This window comes from Gavia stellata, chromosome 3 (assembly GCF_030936135.1).
Source record: "Gavia stellata isolate bGavSte3 chromosome 3, bGavSte3.hap2, whole genome shotgun sequence".
In the NCBI taxonomy this organism is placed as follows: Eukaryota; Metazoa; Chordata; class Aves; order Gaviiformes; family Gaviidae; genus Gavia; species Gavia stellata.
The window spans coordinates 29,966,161-29,978,743 of NC_082596.1; the positions used below are offsets into that span (position 1 = coordinate 29,966,161).

At 39.9% G+C, this 12,583-nt stretch overlaps 1 protein-coding gene across 1 annotated transcript in view; it reads right to left on the bottom strand.

Annotated features, from left to right (window-relative positions):
- The window catches only part of CPNE3 (copine 3), a 33,275-nt gene that overhangs the window by 3,458 nt on the left and 17,234 nt on the right, over positions 1–12,583 (bottom strand). The window contains exons 8-15 of the mRNA XM_059815618.1: positions 12,354–12,452; positions 6,628–6,714; positions 5,973–6,032; positions 4,880–5,013; positions 4,377–4,431; positions 4,224–4,275; positions 3,428–3,561; positions 1,075–1,311 (exon numbers count right to left, since the gene is read on the bottom strand). Of these exons, the coding sequence (XP_059671601.1) occupies positions 1,075–1,311; positions 3,428–3,561; positions 4,224–4,275; positions 4,377–4,431; positions 4,880–5,013; positions 5,973–6,032; positions 6,628–6,714; positions 12,354–12,452 (858 nt within the window). The remainder of the gene's footprint in view (positions 1–1,074; positions 1,312–3,427; positions 3,562–4,223; positions 4,276–4,376; positions 4,432–4,879; positions 5,014–5,972; positions 6,033–6,627; positions 6,715–12,353; positions 12,453–12,583) is intronic.

Below are 12,583 nucleotides of genomic sequence, written 5' to 3' on the forward strand. Positions count from 1 at the left end.
AGCGTCATCCACAGTAACTGTATTGCTACAGAGCAGCTCTTCTAGAGATACTGTTTTTTACTGTAAGACTAAGTATCCACGGGGAAAAAAGCACCCCTTCTTCTAGAAACTGAAAGCATTTGAATATATAATTCTATACTGAATATTGACCCTAGTTAATCTACATCCAAGTCCATTATTCAGTAAGCATAATCTATATTGATTTTGCTCCCTTTCTCCTTTCAGTTTGCCTGAGTTGCTCTGAGATTAAACAAAGAACTTGTATCAAAAGTAAAAATAAAAATACAAAGACAAAATAAGGAGGTGTAAGGAGTATTATTAACAGGGTTAATATTAAGAAACAAAAAATATAGAACATATTAGCATGGAAATAAAAATATTGATCTCATCTTCCCCATCATGAGGAAAATTTGTTGGGTTTTTTGTTTGTTTTAAAAAAATCAACTTTTTCCAGCAATATGACATTTAAAAGCCAGACTGTATTAGCCTGTGCATATTTTATTGGGTTCTTCAGCAAAAAAATCAGGACTCCGTTCTTTCACCACCTATTTTTTTGGTATATTTGCTTTAATGAAAATGAAGACTATCACCACTATTGTGCCCACACTCAGTTTCTACGGATTACGACCTCCCTGATTTAGTCTTGAATTTTTAACACTGCACTAAAACGTGAGACTAATCCACATTTACAAATGGGCATGCACAATAAAAAACACTTTTCCATAAGAACAAAACCACAGTAAGTTCTTCCTCCCAAATGAAAAACACATCCATCTGTTTAATCAAGTCTTAGGGAGATTTACAAAGGTCATTCCCCTGCAGCAACTTGTCAGAAATGCAGTGCTCAAACCAGAAATGGAGTCTTTTTAAACATGAATCAGCTCACCTAATGGAAATTCTACAGATGCTGAAGTCTTCTCTTCTTTTTTTTTTTTAGCATTTGATAAAGACTTACCTCAGACTTCAGAGTTCATTTTAGAGACACTGCAAAAACTTAGGACTATATGTAGGATATCCTGGCAAACCCAGCATACCTCTACAATATTTATTAAGCATACCATTAAGATTACTTACATTTTGGAACTTCCTGAATGGCACAAACTGGACAATGTCTCTGACAGCTGGTTCTCCTGACGAGGATCTAAGAACTCCATTGTCACCATCAAGAAACTCCATAGCATCAAAGTCTGCTCCTCCAACACCAACAATGATAATGGACATGGGCAATTTCGAAGCATTAACTATGGCAGTTCGAGTTTGATCAAGGTCTGTTATCACACCATCCGTTATGATCAGAAGTATAAAGTATTGCTGTCAAATCAATAAATGCTCTGTTATGACAAAGAAATAGAAAACATGCAGGCATGTACACTTAGAAAAATGCACATACAGACTACATACTGTTGTCACTTTGAGCATGTTCAATGCACTCACTGAATTTTACAATCAAACATCTAAGTTGTGGTCAGGCTTCACCTGTACAGTCCGAAGAAATTTATAAGGAGAACATAATCAATCTTTTAAAAGAAGTCATCTTTAAACAGCCCCTTCCCAAAAACCCAATGGTATCACCCTTCTCCTCTCCAAAATCCCCAGACAAACCAACAGTTAACCTATCTTCCAAGTATTTGTCCTGGGACAGAAGGCAGTTTTTTGAGGTTTTGGACAGATAACACCCGTGAAACTTGTGTTTGTTTCCTTTCTGGTCTATCAGTATCTTTATGAAATGCTAACCTTCGCTTCATTCAGTTAAGAACGGATGAATAAAAGACTGCTACCAAGGGTAATGGAAATTGACTTCATTTTTTCAGTGCATCCCTAAATCCTAAATATTAGATTCAAACACATCTTTCTGCGCTGAAAAACAGCATGCCCATTTTCAAATTCTTTTAATTATGTTTTTTAGCTGCTTTATGAAGTTAATTACCACGGCATCTGAGACCCCCTTGCAGTACTTCGGTAATTTATTCAAGTACCACCTGAGTTGCTTCCACTATACTTCCACGGCTTCTAAAAGTTGGCATCTTAGCCTCTGTTCTGGATTTAAGTATCAAGAAAAAGCTAGAAGTACAAAGTTTTGACACTATCAAACACCTTTTGAACTTCTGGTCTTCTCTCACTTGGTTCATTTCAGATTATTACTGGGCAGCACAAATTCAAATTCCAAAGGTACTCCCAGTATTCTTAGAAGTCTTCCTCTTCAGTACTTTGCTTCCCATCTTCCCTTATCTGCCTCCAAAATAATTGGTTTTCCCTTATCTCCTGTGTTCAAGTATCACCTTTTCTCATTGCTCCCCACTCTACCAAGAATGTTTACAAAGCAACCACGATCAGAGAAGACTGTGACCAGCAGCACGACAGCACATCACACTAGATTTATTTCTCTCTTCTTATACTTCCCCCATATTGGGAAAAAAACAACTCCAAAACCAAAACCCAACCCAAAATATCTATGATATGCATTAAATGGCAAGGCAGCAAAATTCCTTCAATACATCCTTTTCAGGCAGAAAAAATAAATCTCTTGCTAGGCATATTACACTCTCAGGAAAAAAAAAAAAGTACAAGAGGTTTTGCTACTTTCCTAATATATTTATGTTGATGACAGTTACTACTGAAAGACTACCAAGGCAAAACATTATAGACCTCTTGGCATATGAAAATCCATAGCTCTTTTCCAAACTGGTTTCCACATGTACTTTTATATGCAAAAATATCTATCTTATTTTCTGATTTTACATGACGTCTGAGATACCAGTATTTGCTATCATCAATGATTTAGGATATATATGGCTTCAGATTTGCTGAACTTGCATGGATTATTATCTACATGATTTGATACTCAAGACTTGCTCTTCAGACTTCCTATTTCCTAATATGGTCAACAACTCAAGCATACAATTTTAATTGGTAGGAGGGCACAGCACATACAGCACTAAAGCTTTATAGTAAGGTCAGTTAATTATCTATGTTGGTACCTAGGTGTCAGAAGCAATATCCTCCATTTCTTTGTTACCTTACTTAATTCTCTCTCTCAGCTATCTGATGTGAAACAAGGTCTAGTTGATTTTTCTCAGCTGAAGTTAAATCACCTTCCTATATGCAAAGGCTTAAATTAGACTTTAACACCTGTATAGCACTGCAAGAGCTTTGAACAGAAGATACCTTAAAGGTGCCATGTATTTTTAAGTTGGTATTTCAACTCTGAAGAGTTTATTTAGTTAATTTAGGAGAGAACTGTTGTGTACCATCTGCAAAATCAGTTAGCTTTTATCTTGTTTTAAGGGTACCAAACACCAATTCACAAGATAAATGGCCAGCTGTCGAAACAAGTACACTTACAAGCTTAAAAGAGAAAAATAGTATTTATAAACTAGAAGGGAAAGAAGAAGTAAGAAAAATACACACACTACCATAAAGAACTTACAGATGCTGTTTGCTGTTGTGTAGCTGCAGCAGCAAATCTTGCCACATGATTTATAATTGGAGAAAAATTTGTTGGCCCATATAACTTCACTTGAGGAAGACAAGCCCGATATGCATCAACAATGCCTTGGATTCCTAGAGAACACAAATAGATCATATTAATTTTTTCATATTAGAATTAGGATATTTTGAAGCACTTGATCTTCCTAAAACACTGTATATATCAGTTATTTAAAGTGATGATGCAAAGATTTAAAATTAACCATGATGAAAAAAATAAATTATTCATAAGCAATGGAGGCCTTCAGCTTGTCCAATGCTTAATGCACATACTTAACATGCTTGGATTTATGTGAATAGAAAGGTCAAATACTGTACACTCAAGTGCGTGTAACTGAATTACAACAGTTCTTTTTGCCTGGCAGCTTGTGGTAGGTAGTAGTGTGATCAAAGAGGCCATGTTGAACAGGCACTAGCAGCATCATACTCAAACCAGACAATTCCACACCAGCAGTGAAGTAGAATGAAGTGGCTTGACAACATGACAGAACCGTTCCCAGCTTACCTGTACTGCGCCCTAACTGCTTAAACACTTCTTTCACATCTCATTATAGAAGAGAGACCAAATGCTATTTCTAATAACTAAGAAAACGGTTATAAAATTGTTACCTGCTACAGAACTAAAAACTCATTATTTAATTAGAACAACATGCTTCACAGTTCACCTTTCACATGTTTTTATCCCTCCACCTTAGACATTTTACTCTCTAGGTCTGATGTTACTTTCTCAGACTTACCATTACAGAATGGGTTTGATGGGTTAAAATTTAATGGGAACTCATGTGACACCTGTCAATACACAAAAGACATAGTCAGGACTGTATACACAATCTCCCCCTGAACTAAGTGCTTTTATTTGTCTTATGTAGTGCATTTACATATTCTATTACCTGAAAGGAAGGAGGAATTTGTGCACCAAATCCAAAGGCTGGAAACATCTTATCTCTAAAAATGCAATTTTAAAGAAAATTAAGTGAGTGCCCTCCTTTAACAGCTGTCATAGTCCAGAAGTTTAGCTAATCAGTGCTGCTTTTGATCATTAAAAATGCTGTTTATTAAGCATTAAGAGGCAAGATTAAATGGAAGTTCCCCCCTGTAATTGTTTCTAGGACCAAAACCAGTCTTTAACACCAAATTGGCAAGAATGCAAGCATTTATTTAAATTAATGCTGCTCTTTACATCACAGATAAAAAACCTTGCTTGACTGCTGTAAACACAAGCTTCTCCTTGTGATTATGTGATTGTGCAGTGATTATGAAATCTTTTTTAGCTCTACATTTCAGCTCAGAAGTTTCATTCTGATATATCTGCTGGCATCACACTGGTTTAAGAAACCACCACAAAAATCTATATGCATCTAAAAAATTATTTAAATAAAAATCTTAAACTTACGTATCATAATCCTGAATGACCATTCCTACAGACCAAATGGCTGTTAGGTATTCATTAACTCCATTAGGGCTGAGGTAATGCAGAGAGTCTGGAGAGCGAGGGTCTCCATTGGAGCCTGTAAAATCTATCCCCACCTGTCAAATGCAAAATTTATATCAAATTGCTGTTAGAGGTAAAATTATGTTTCTTATCTCTGGCAAAGCCAACGTGAAAATCATGAAAGAATTCTAAACAGTAGTTATCGGGACATCTACAAATCTAACAGGCACAATACTTAGATTCTTGGAACACTCTTAAAACAACGCCTCTATAAAACCAGCAGAAGCTCTGCATCTCTCAGAAGTGCTGAAATTACTTTCATCTGTCAGGTTTTCACTGTGTTTACATTCAGTTACCATTCACAGCAGCTCTTCAATAGCTGTAAAAATAATTTCATCCTGTATCTTGCCATACACATCTTTCCTCTCAGAAGTATGACTAGCCAGACATCACAGAAGCCTAGAGATAGTTCTTTCTCTGACCTCAATGGGTCTTCTCTGCTTTGGTGATGAGGCATATTACCAGGGTGAAGACATCTTACTGTTATTTGTGCTGCATTTGGTTTGTGAATTACATAACTTAAGGGTCCTAACCCATATGATGGCTTATGTATGTTTCTTTCATTAAGCAAAGGGCCTTGAAAACCACCATCAAGGGCAAAAGTGAATATTTGGTCAGAGGAAGGGGGGGAAAAAAAAAAAGAAAAAAAAAAAGACCCCTTATGAAAAGGAAACTTGAAGTAAATCAGAGAACTGTAAATTTCTCCTTGGTCTCCATCCACACAGCTCAACTAGTTCCTAATGAACATAACTACAGGTTCAGAACTTCGTGCCATGAGTAAAGACAGTAACTTTTTCTAAACAGACTAGATGGACTCTGGCAAATAGGCTTCCTCCCCTCCATTGTACAGAACAAACAAACAAAAACCCCAAAAAACAACAAGAAAAATACCCCAAACCCCCACAATAATCAAATGAAGAGCACAGGCAAACAATTATATACTTCAATTCGATTGAAAACTCAAAAGCTATTTTATATAAATGATTTAACTTACTGTGAAATTCAGCTGACACCCACCCATGACATAATCAAGGAATGTGCATTCTACTATGATCTAAAAAAAGAAGTTAAAGATAGAAATCAACTTTTTCTTTTAATGAGAGAAAAACAGTAAGTATTAGCAGGAACTTTTGAGGTTCCAGATTTGTTATCTTTACCCATGCAAAGTACTACTTTTACTCTACAGATATCACACCCACTGCAGTGAGGATATTTACAGCGTGTGCCATCGCGCACTCAGTGCATCACAATCAGGCCTTTTAAAAAATTACAGGCAGACAACAAAGCTGCTCCAAAAGCACTGTCCTTTATAAAAAAACATATTATGACAGACTTACCAGATTTTAATTCACCATAAAGTGATGAGTCGGGAAATGCAGTGGTTCAGGAATGGCCCTACAAATTGGTAAGCAACCTTTGCCACATAGATGGCATCGTCAAGAGAAAGTGAGGGGACAGGGGAGGACAGACACATGATTCAGCTGCCAATCTGTCTCCTTATATGAATCAGAGCCCTTAAATATTTACTGCATCTGGAACTTTCAGACATTTTAAAGTTTCTTACAGTTTGAGGGTGAAGGCATACTAGATCAGAGTTGTTATGCCTGAACACTTAAAACCAAAGAGTCATACCAGAATATATTACAGACCTCACAGTGCTTAACGCTCACAATGCCAGAGTTTTTGTAGGTTTTTTTCTTCTGTCTTTTCTTTTCATTGATGCACTCAAATTCAACCTGCATGAATGCAAACAAATCCAACAAAAGCACTATAATCATCATTTATGCAACAAATTTTAAAATTCTTTATTTTAGGACTGATACTACTTTGGGTTTGTATTAAAAATGCAGTTTATTTCACTATCAAGCAAAATTAAACCTAGCCTGCCTAAAATCAGCAAGAAGAAAAACATTACCAAGACAGAAATCCTCTCTTACTCAAAAGCTTACAAAAATGTTTGTTTAGACAACTTTATTTCAACCAGACGAAGAAATCCTGCACCATTTTCCCTCTGAGAATACTGCTAACAACTTTCTTTTTTGGTAAAGACATAGTGATTCAGGCAAACCATCACTATTTCCAGCAGCCGTGGCAGTAACTCATGAAATAAGAGCTATATGTTTAAGCTTTCCAAAATCAATTGTTGAGGGGGCATCAACTAAACCAATACCTTAACCTCCAAGTGCAATCAACAGCTAGCCAGGTTAAGCAGCTTCTGCCATCATACAGTCACGATGGCATAATGCAGCATGTCTGGTGCATAAACACTCTGAGGAGGTATTCCAGACATGCCTTCTGGCTCAATGCCAGAAACAGGTTCTGCTGCTTTGGTTTAGGTTAATTAAGTTTTTAAAAGTGATCTTGCAATTAATCTCAAGGGAAAAAGAATGCACTAACAAGGTCAGCACCTGAGAAGTCTACATGCCTCTTCTTTACCTTCTTTTTTTTTTGGACATTTCACCATGACCATCACTTCTATTTGATGGAAATTGTCTTTCAGGGACTTGTTTTTGTACTGCATCAATTCACAAGGGACTCACTAATGATGACCATGGGATACATAGCGTGTACAATCTTTCAACTACATTTTATAACCCTCCAACCAGAGCACACTAACAGTATGCTGGGGGTAAGATATGCCTTAAGGGAAAAAAAGAATAAAAAAAAATAAGCAATTCTCCAGAGAATGAAAAGCCACCCATTCACTCTAGTCATAGAAGATCAGCTTTCTCAGCAACTGAGGATACAGTCTCACAGCTGTGCTCACCTCAAGTAAACTTAAAAGAAGTTGTGCCAAATCTCCTACAGGTGCAGCTGATGTCAGAATTATGGGAGTAACTAAGATCACACTCGGAGTATATAAACTCAAATTCTAATGTGCACTGGAAATATTTTATAGACATTATCAAATTAATCAGACAACTCAGGATTATAGGTTAGTTCCTTCTAAAAGTAGAAGAAACGTGGAGCACATTATTTGTGGTGTCTCTTATCTTCGCTTCCTCTTACTGACACGGTAATAAGTTACTTAGAATAGGTATAGCCACAGTTCTCCTGAAAACAACTTTCTTAAAGCATTCCCAAAAACAGCACAGGCAGATTATAACTTAAAACACCTTTTCTTTAAATTCCAAAGAGACCACACCTATTATGCTGCTAGGGGAGCAATGAAAATAGATATTTGTATTCTCAAAGAGCCTTTACACAACATGCTTCACACTGCATGGGAACTCACTATCACAGTTCTTACAAAAATTATGTTCTTGAAAATGTGAACATACAAACCTGCTAGGTTTGTTTAATTTACCATACTGCTCTATAACAAAAGTGCTACCTTTTTTTTTTATGAATGAAGAAAAACACCTTGTTAAAAGATTCATAAAATCTCATTTAAAAAGCAGAAAAAATTATTTTATTAAATCCTCCTGCTCCCCCTTTGTTTTGGGGTTTTTTGCACACTTAAATTACAATAATAATAAGGATCACTGTCAGCACTGAAAGCTAAACTGATACCATCTGGCCCCTGAAAATCTAGAAAAAATGAAAAAAACACCTATGAGCTCCAACAAGGCAGCATATGAATTACATGCTTATATATGAGTCCAAAATTCCTTACAAGCAATATAAAAACTGAAGAGGCATTAAACTGAACCATGCATAACTCAAAATGAATTCAGAAACAGGTATCCAGAAAAGCATGGCAGAACACAAAGCAGCAATCAAAAAACCACTATAGTCAAGGCTAACTCTTCACATTCAACAGCTCTTTAGTACAGAATTTAGTACAAATGGAATACTCAAGATGTTAGAAAAGTACAAGCAGACACTCAAGATATCCCATTATTATTAATGCACGAGCAGTTTTTCAGGTTTTACAGAAATAAAGGAAAAGACGGTAAAATATTTTGATTAACATAAATGCGCATAAAACAAAGACTTTTATGTTAAGGTTGCTATGCCACCTTTCTTCTAAATGTGAACCTTGTCTATTAAAAGGTTTGCAAATTGTTATAGTTTGTAAGAACAGGAAGGGTAATCTCACTTTAAAGAAGAGCCACCTAATGTAACACATTCAATTGCATTTTTGTGCAGTGGCTTAAGTGTTGAATTTTTTCATGCTCACTAAAACATGCATGATAGTTGGTAAGTACCATACTTGAAATACAAGGATTGAGTAAAATCTGAAAAAAATACTACAAGTTTGGCCTCTTAACTGCAGTGACATTTGTACTGCATTCTGTCTTTGACACTCTAAATTTTTTTATTTCTGTATTTTTATGGTGAGTGAACTTCATTTTTGCTGACAGTTGGGTATTTAGATATGTAATATTAAAAACTAACCAAGACCTTAATCCTAGGAAAGTGGATGCCCAGCTCAAGTGCATCTACTCCAGTGCACGCAGCATGGGCAGCAAACAGGAGGAGCTGGAAGCCATTGTGCAGCAGGACAGCTATGACGTGGTCGCCATCACAGAAACATGGTGGGACGACTCGCATGACTGGAGTGCTGAAATGGATGGCTATAAGCTCTTCAGAAGGGATAAGCAAGGAAGGAGAGGTGGTGGGGTGGCTCTGTATGTTAGGAAGTGTTTTGATTGTATAGAGCTCAACGATTGTGATGCAAGGTCGAGTGCTTATGAGTAAGGATGAGGGGGAAGGCAAACAAGGCGGATATCCTGCTGGGGGTCTGTTATAGACCACCCGACCAGGGCGAAGAAGCCGATGAAGCGTTCTAAAAACAACTGGCAGAAGTCTCACAGTTGCAAGCCCTTGTTCTTGTGGGGGACTTCAACTTACCGGACGTTTGCTGGAAATATAACACAGCCGAGAGGAAACACACCCGGAGGTTCCTCGAGTGTGTGGAAGATAACTTCCTCACGCAGCTGGTAAGGGAGCCTACCAGGGGAGGTGCCCTGCTTGACCTACTGTTTACAAACAGAGAGGGTCTGGTGGGAGAAGTGAAGGTCGGAGGCCGTCTTGGGCTTAGTGACCATGAAATGATAGAATTTTCAGTTCTTGGCGAAGTAAGGAGTGGGGTCAGCAAAACCACTACAATGGACTTCCAGAGGGCAGACTTCGGCCTGTTCAGGACACTGGTTGAGAGGGTCCCTTGGGAGATGGTCCTGAAGGGCAAAGGGGCCCAAGAAGGCTGGACCTTCTTCAAGAAGGAAATCTTGAAGGCGCAGGAGCAGGCAGTCCCCATGTGCCCTAAGAAGAGCCAGCGGGGAAGACGACCGGCCTGGCTGAACAAGGAGCTTTTGCTGGGACTCAGGAAAAAAAGGAGACTTTATCACCTTTGGAAGAAGGGGCAGGCAACTGAAGAAGAATAAAGGACCTCGTTAGGTCATGCAGGGAGGGAATCAGAAAGGCAAAAGCACAGCTAGAGCTCAACCCGGCCACGGTCGTAAGGGATAACAAAAAATGCTTCTATAAATACATTAACAACAAAAAGAGAGCCAAGGAGAATCTCCATCCTTTACTGGATGTGGGAGGGAACATCGTCACCAAGGATGAGGAAAAGGCTGAGGTACTTAATGCCTTCTTTGCCTCAGTCTTTAATAGCCACACCAGGTATCCTCAGGGTATTCAGCTCCCTGAGCTGGAAGACAAGGATGGAGAGCAAAATAAACTCCCCATGATCCAGGAGGAAGCAGTTAACGACCTGCTATGCCACCTGGACACTCACAAGTCTATGGGGTCTGATGGCATCCATCCAAGGGTACAGAGGGAGCTGGCGGAGGAGCTTGCCAAGCCACTCTCCATCATTTATCAGCAGACCTGGTTAACAGGGGAGGTCACAGATGACTGGAGGCTTACCAACGTGACACCCATCTACAAGAAGGGCCGGAAGAAGGATCCGGGGAACTACAGGCCTGTCAGCCTGACCTCAGTGCCGGGGAAGATTATGGAGAGGCTCATCTTGAGGGCGCTCACAGGGCACGTGCAGGACAACCAAGGGATCAGGCCCAGCCAGCATGGGTTCATGAAAGGCAGGTCCTGCTTGACCAACCTGATCTCCTTCTATGACCAGGTGACACGCCTAGTGGATGAGGGAAAGGCTGTCGATGTTGTCTACTCTGGGCTTTAGTAAAGCCTTCAACACTGTCTCCCACAGTATTCTCCTGGAGAAGCTGACGACTTGTGGCTTAGACAGGTGCACTCTTCGCTGGGTAAAAAACTGGCCGGACGGCCGAGCCCAGAGAGTCGTGGTGAATGGAGCGAAATCCAGTTAGCGGCCGGTCACAAGCGGAGTCCCCCAGGGCTCAGTTTTGGGACCGGTCTTGTTTAATATCTTTATTGATGATCTGGATGAGGGGATTGAGTGCACCCTCAGCAAGTTTGCAGACGACACCAAGCTGGGCAGGTGTGTTGATCTGCTTGAGGGTAGGAAGGCTCTGCAGAGGGATCTGGACAGGCTGGATCGATGGGCTGAGGCCACTTGGATGAAGTTCAACAAGGCCAAGTGCCGGGTTCTGCACTTGGGTCACAACGACCCCATGCAACGCTACAAGCTTGGGGAAAAGTGGCTGGAAAGCTCCCCTGCAAAAAAGGACCTGGGGGTGTTGATTGACAGCCGGCTGAAGATGAGCCAGCAGTGTGCCCAGGTGGCCAAGAAGGCCAACGGCATCCTGGCCTGTATCAGAAATAGTGTGGCCAGCAGGAGTAGGGAGGTGATCGTGCCCCTGTACTCAGCGCTGGTGAGTCTACACCTCGAATCCTGTGTTCAGTTTTGGGCCCCTCACTACAAGAAGGTCATTGAGGTGCTGGAGCGTGTCCAGAGAAGGGCAACGAAGCTGATGAGGGGTCTGGAGCACAAGTCTTCTGAGGAGCGGCTGAGGGAACTGGGGTTGTTCAGCCCGGAGAAGAGGAGGCTGAGGGGAGACCTCATCGCTCTCTACAATTACCTGACAGGGGGTTGCAGAGAAGTGGGTGCTGGTCTCTTCTCCCAAATGACTAGTGACAGGACAAGAGGAAATGGCTTCAAGTTGCATCAGGGGAGGTTCAGGCTGGATATTAGGAAAAATTTCTTTACTGAGAGAGTGGTGAGACCCTGGAATAAGCTGCCCAGGGAAGTGGTGGAGTCACCACCACTGGAGGTGTTCAAGGAACGTGTGGACGAGGCATTGTGGGACATGGTCTAGTGGGCATGGGGGTGTTAGTTGATAGTTGGACTTGATGATCTTACAGGTCTTTTCCAACCATAGTGATTTTGTGATAATGTAAATGCTGAGTCAGCCTCAACTACAGTAGCATTGTTAAGGTGTAGCCTACCACCACTGAGATAGGTGCAAGTCAAGTGACTTAAGTTTTGCTCCAAAATGAATAAAAAAGCTTATTAAAAACACACAGGCAGTTTAGACTATGTAAGACTTACAGGTGAGGACCGAGATGCTTCCTTCAGTTTTGACATCGTAGTTTGAAAACTTCCTATGAGATCATGAGACCCATCACTATCATAGTCATAGCACTCAACCTAAAATGAAGTATTATTCAGTGTCAGTCACAGAAATGACCCTACAAAAGCAGTAAACGCTGCAACGGCATTACTAGTTCAGCCAAACCTGAGCATCCAAAACATTCCTAAATCTCTTGTATCATGGAATT